Here is a 6,732-nt window from a genome sequence, read left to right as displayed (position 1 = left end):
AAGTCCCCCATTCTGATGTTATTGGTACACGGCCAATGACATCGGACTGGACTTAGTTATATATATACTATGCGTCGTCAAGTCCCCTTAGTCTGATGCGATTGGGCTGCTGACAATCGGATCAGACTAGATAAAGCACCAATACATTAAATAATAGAGAACGACCGACCCTCGCCCACAAGATCCATGGGGTTGTGCGATGAGCCAGACATTGCTTATGTGGCTTGAGTTGACTTGATACTCCTTTATTGAGAGGAGTGTGATCCGGGCGATGCGATGCAGCGTAACTGCTGCTGGCAATGTTATGCAGAGCAAAGGTGCAAATAATATTATTGCGTAGCGGGGCTGTTGTATGAAATGGATGTCATGGCGTTTCTATCGTCTTGGAGGAATGTCATCCATAATTATCTTCACAGTTTGTTTTACAGGAGCATTGATAACCATTCTAAAGGAGTTTATTTCTTGAGCTATTCCTAGCTGGATTCCCCCAGTCTGATGTAGGTAGCGTAGGTAGCCAGATCAGACTATGACGAATAGGGCAAGGTTGCTATATCAATACACGACAAATTTGTTGGCATAAAAGGTAGCATAAACTCTTTGTCTGAGATGGATGTTGTCAAACTGATGATCCGTATGATTGTTGACCGAAATATAAGTAGCAAGGGTTGTAGGTAGGGGACGCGTAGCGAGACTATTGCCAAGAGCGAGGCAACAGAGATGCCAAGGGATACATGGCTAGGCTACAGGTAGGGGTTGCGCAGCGAGACCATTTCTGAGAGCCATGAAACAGAGATGCTGAGGGATACGTGGTGGGGACGCTGTCGGGATAACCTTCTTGCTAGAGAGTAACCTCACTATGGTAGGATGTACTGTAGAAAACGCTTCATCAGTCGTCCGGGCACAAGACAACCATGACAACTGTGAGAGAGGAAACACTGAGATCATGGTGAAAGGCATGGAATAAGCTTGTGATGCGCGACTTATAGTGCACAACGATGTGCGACTTATGTTGTGCGACGTAGAAGAATAGCTTGGGCTTAACAGTTAGCGACCAAAGGTACTGGACTTTGCACACAAAGCTTGCCGCTAGAATAGAGTTGGACTGAGAAGCCAAGTGACTCAAGGCAAGGGTACTGAACCTTGCAGGCGGAGCTTGCCGCTATAATGGAGTCGGGCTAAGAAGCCTGGCAACTCAAGGCAAGGGTGTTGAACCTTGCTTGCGGAGCTAGCCACTAGGATGGATTCGGGCTGAGAAGCCAGGCGACTCAAGGCAAAGGTATTGAACTTTTCCAGCGGAACTTGCCGCTATAATGGAGTCAGGCTGAGGAGCCAGGCGACTCGAGGCAAGGGTACTGAACCTTGCAGGTGGAGCTTGCCGCTATAATGGAGTTGGGTTAAGAAGCCTGACGACTCAAGGAAAGGGTGTTGAACCTTACTTGTAGAGCTAGCCACTAGGATGGAGTCGGCCTGAGAAGCCAGACGACTCGAGGAAAAGGTACTTAACTTTGCCAGTGGAACTTGCTGCTATAATGGAGTCGGGCTGAGGTGCTAGGCGACTCGAGGCAAGGATATTGGACCTTGCAAGCGGGGCTTGGCGCTATAATGAAGTTGGGCTAAGAAACCAGGAAACTCAAGGCAAGGGTGTTGAACCATGCATGCAGAGCTTGCTGCTAGGATGGAATCGGGATGAGAAGCCATGCGACTCAAAGCAAGGGTGCTGAACATTGTCAGATTGGGCGCAGCAGCCAAAAATCTATCTGTCCGGCCCGAGATATCAATAGTAGCTGAAGTGTAATGGCATCTGATGTTCTACCACATTAGCCGATGAGAGTTAGGGAGCATGGATGCTGAAAGCTGAGCTGCGAGACTTCCTGGGGCCGGCCAACACGGTTGCTAATAATCAGGCAACATGGTGGATGTTTGGTGTTGGGCTGTGAACCTATCGCTAATCTCTTCTCAGAGATGCACAATCGTATATAACGTCATCTTGTTGTGTAGTTCAGCTCTTTACTCGAAAAAGAAACAACACTTTTACATAGTGTTGTGTTAACCCCTCTACTCCCGCCTTTTTGGAAACGGTGAGGAGTAAGAATGAACGGATATACGATATTGTCCTTGAGGCTTTCTATCGCGGTCGTATTCTAAAATGCTTCATTGAGTTGTAGTAGCATACTACTCTTCTCCCTCCCTTTTTTTTATATATAGAAAACACTATATATATTGAAAACTTCAAGTGATCCAGGTTACAACTCATCTTCTGAAGTTAGATTTTGTTGGACAGGATCTCAACACACGGTTACAAAACAGCTGATTAGTAAAATTTGCCTATCAAGAAATTATTATTATTATTATTATTATTATTATTATTATTATTATATTATTATTATTATTATTATTATTATTATTATTATTATTATTATTATTATTTGAAAATGTTGAGTTGGACCGGGTCACAACACATCTTCTAAAATTGGATTTTGTTGGATAAAATCGTGACCTTCTAGCATCTAGTGACTGATTTTATTTTCTGTAGCTGACTTGTTTTACTTGTTGATGTAAACCAATAATCTGAGAAGTTTAAAAAAGAGCCCAACATGTCATAGTTTCATCGCAAGATGTTGAAGTTGCTATTGTTGGATTAGTGTCTAAGTCCATAACTATTTTGGTATGTACTTGATCCAATTATGAGCATGGTCCTTTAGGGTTGCCTTCACCATAGCAATATGTAGGATGAATTAAGGAGAGAAAGGTTTAATTATGATTTATTAATATATTATAGGAATAACATATTAAAGGAGAAATCATAATGTTTAATTGATATTAGTCAAGAATTAATTAAGAATTAATTTTGTGGCTAAAAGAGATTAATTAAATTAAGGGGACTGATATTGTAATTATAAGATAGTTACAAAGTTTGGCTTAGGATCCATTAGATGGCAATGGACGAATTCTATATGGAGGTCCACAAAGAAATCGTCCAAGGGCCTTCTGGAATGGTCCATTGGACTGCTTAAGGCCTAAGCTGTCAGATTAGGGTTTCCTAGTTGAAAACCCTAATAGCCTACATGTATATAAAGGACCCCTATGCCCCCAAAAAAGTGAACACTTCCTTTAGGGTTTCCAGCCGTTTTTGGTGCCTCCTCTCTCCTCCCTCTTCATCCAAGTTGCTTAGTGGTGTTTGTGACTTCATTAGAGGTGCAGCACTTGAGGCACTAAGCTTTCTAAAGCCAAGGATTGATTGTTATTGCTATATAACAATCAAAGGTAAGATCTAAACCCTAATTTCAGTTATAGTTTATTAGATCTAGGGTTTATGGCTTTGGATTATCAATTGCATGTTCATTAGACAAACTAGATCCAAAAGCTATTAGGGTTTGCATGTACACCATAGGAATGATGTATTGCTCGAAACCCATCAGTGGTATCAGAGCCTAGGGCTGTTTGTTAATGAATTTGATGCTTGCTTAATCGAAAATTGGCTGATTTTTTTTTTGAATTTTGGGGTTGGACTCGCCGAGTCCACTAGGTACTCGACGAGTCCAGTGCTGACTCGACGAGTCAGCGAGTCTGGCAGCGTTTTTTGGCGATTTTCTTGCTGTTTTGGCTTGGGATACTTACCATAAATGTTTTTAATTCATAAAATCCAATTTTTATTGATATTGGGTGATTATCCTTGCCAAAATAGAAGATAATTGTTAAAATTTAGATAATCTTTTGTTTTATTAGATAAAGATTGATTATTTGTAATTTAGATTTGAATTATCTTGTGAAAAAGTTTCAATTTTCCCCTTTAGGTTTTATAGTTTAAATTTGAACTTAAAAGTTTTGTTCTTTGAAATTTGAATAGTTAAACTCTAATGTTTTGAAAAGTTTCAAAACTTGTCCTCAAGTTTTGGAATTTAAATTTTTGATTAAAATTTAATTTTGAAATATTTAGATTCAAATCCCAAATGTTTTGAAAAGTTTCAAAACTTTCCCTCAAGTTTTGGAATTTAAAATTTGATTAAAAGTTTGATTTTGAAATGTTAAATTCTAAAACCCTCGCATTTTGAAAAGTTCAAATTACACCCTTATGGTTTTGTTAATTAATTAAAATGTATAATTAAAAGAGAGTTAATAAATGGGAAATATTCAAAAAAGTCCCAAACTTTTGGGAAAAGTTACACTTTTGTCCCAACATTTTTTTTTGAAAAAAAAAACCCAGGAAACCGGGTAAATTGAACATTTCGGCCCTATTTTACTGGTGACCTTCATTTAGCCGGTTAAATTGGCTTATGTGGCAAGGACTTGCTGAGGTGGTTTAATCGATCTCATTTACACACATACATACACAGTACAACTTACCTCTCTCATTTCACTTTCTCCCTCCCCTCAGTAAACTAGGGTTTTTTTACCCCCGTGCAGTTGAAATCATGGATGACATCTATGCTTTTGATACAATATATGTGGAGCTGGATGCGTACTTCAAAAAGAAACAAGCTTCCCGATGCAAAGACGAATTTCTCAATATTCTATGTGAAGAAGACGATTACGAGGCAATAGATGATGCCCAAACTGAAAATGATGCTCAAACTGGAAACGATGCTCAAACTGGAATCACTAAAGAAGAATCAGATGAAGATTATCTGGAAGGTAGTAACGAGGAAGGTAGTGATGAGGAATTTGAGTATTCCACCCATAATCCAAAGGTGAAATGGAACAAAATGAGACCAATTCTTGGTGAAAGGTATGAATCCCCACATGAACTGAAATTGTGTTTGATCAACTATGCTGTTAGTAAGGGTTTTCAAATCCGTTTCAAAAAATGTGATGGTGTTAGACTAGTGGCAATATGTGGAAGTGATCTAGAGAAGTGTCCATTTGTGGTTAGGGCTTCTTGGATGACTACTGAAAGGTCTTTCCAAGTCAAAAAGATGATAGACATTCATAAATGTGTTAGGAATTTTAACAATTCAAGGCTTATGGATCCTACCTGGTCAGCTAGGAAATTTGTGAAGGAGTTGATTAGGAAACCTAACTTAAAATGCAAAGAGATGCAGGTAATTATATAAAGTAAATTTCATTGCAAAATTTCATGGTCAAAGTGTTATAGATCAAGGATGAGGGCACTGTCATTAATTCATGGGAATTTGAGTAACCACTACGCAAGAGTTTGGGATTATGGGCATGAGCTACTGAGGTCCAATCCAGACAGCACAGTTAGGATTACAGTTACTGTAAACCCTGATAATACCACAACATTTCATAGATTCTACATTTGCTTTAAAGCAATAAGAGAGGGGTGGAAAAGGGCATGTCGTAGGGTAATAGGATTGGATGGTTCTTTTTTGAAGGGACAGTGTAAGAGTGAATTGTTAACTGCAATAGGTAAGGATGCCAATAATCAGGTGTATCCTATAGCTTGGGCAGTTGTTGATGTAGAGAATAAGAACAATTGGAAATGGTTCTTGGATTTGGTTAATGATGATCTTGGATTACAGGGTGGAAAGGGTGTGTGTGTAATCAGTGACCAACACAAGGTAAAGTAACTATCTCTTTATTTTTCATTATTTACAATAGTGTATGGTGTTTCTAATTAACTTTTTTTTTTCATGTTATAGGGTCTTGTTGAAGCTAGTAAGGAAATTCTACCATATGTTGAGCACAGGCAATGTGCAAGGCATATCTATGCCAATTTCAGAAAAGTTTATAATGGAGTGTAGTTTAGAAACATATTTTGGGCAACTGCAAAATCTACCATAGAAGGAGATTTCATGTTTAATATGGAAAGGATTAGGGCAATAAGTTCTGCTGCTTATGATCATCTCATGGCAAGGGAACCAACTTCATGGTGCAGGGCTTATTTCTCTACTGGCTTGGCTTGTGAGGCTGTAGAGAATGGGATTGCTGAGTGTTTCAATGCAATCATTGTAGACGCAAGAAATAAACCTTTGCTGACTATGCTTGAAGAGATTAGGCTTTACATGATGGAAAGGGCTTTCAATCTGAAACAAGAAGCTGAAAATTGGGTTGGTGAAGTTTGTCCTTCTACGGTAACAAAGATGGAAGAATTTGGAGAAGACATTAAGTAAGTATTCTCAATTGTTTTGTTTTTACATGTTCTATCTTATGTGTTTGCATCTTATGTTCTATCTTATATGTTTGCAGAAGTTGGCATGCAGTTCCAAGTGGAGTGAATGAATATGAAGTAAGGAATGGGTTTCAGAACTATGGAGTTAACTTGAAGGAAAAAATATGTGCTTGTAGATTATGGGAACTTTCTGGAATACCTTGTGTGCATGCACAAGTGGCAATATTGTACACCAATCAAGATCCAGTTAACTTTATAAGTAATTGGTTCAGCAAGAATAACTACAAGGAAACTTATGATCAGAATATACACCCAGTTAATGGAAGTATCTTATGGGAAGAAACAAGTTACATTAAGCCCCTTCCACCCATTGAAAGGAGGATGCCAGGAAGGCCTAGTGTTAAAAGAAGAAGACATGTTTCAAAAAATCATGACAAGTACTCTCAAGTGTCAAGCAAGGGTAGAATTGTCCAGTGCAAAAATTGTCTACAAAAGGGACACAATAAAACATCATGTAAGAATCCTACAGTGGTTCCAGAAACTCAACCAAAGAAAAAAAAATGGGCAGGCCTAGGTTAGAACCTGATTTGGTTAATTGGTCAGGAACTAAAACAGGATCTAGAGGTGGTGGAAGGGCTGGTGGAGGATGGAGTAGAGGTGGT

At 38.9% G+C, this 6,732-nt stretch overlaps 1 protein-coding gene across 1 annotated transcript; it reads left to right on the top strand.

Moving 5' to 3' along the window:
• Window positions 1–4,412: 4,412 nt before the first annotated feature.
• On the top strand, window positions 4,413–5,702 carry LOC128132393 (uncharacterized). Its single transcript, XM_052768940.1, has 3 exons — window positions 4,413–5,039; window positions 5,085–5,519; window positions 5,601–5,702. The coding sequence occupies exons 1-3, from the start codon at window positions 4,413–4,415 to the stop codon at window positions 5,700–5,702; spliced, it is 1,164 nt and encodes a 387-aa protein (XP_052624900.1).
• Window positions 5,703–6,732: the final 1,030 nt, after the last annotated feature.

The sequence above is a fragment of the Lactuca sativa genome, chromosome 2 (genome assembly GCF_002870075.4).
Source record: "Lactuca sativa cultivar Salinas chromosome 2, Lsat_Salinas_v11, whole genome shotgun sequence".
NCBI lineage: Eukaryota > Viridiplantae > Streptophyta > Magnoliopsida > Asterales > Asteraceae > Lactuca > Lactuca sativa.
The sequence above is the reverse complement of the archived record's forward strand: the minus strand, read 5'-3'. Positions and strand labels throughout refer to the sequence as shown.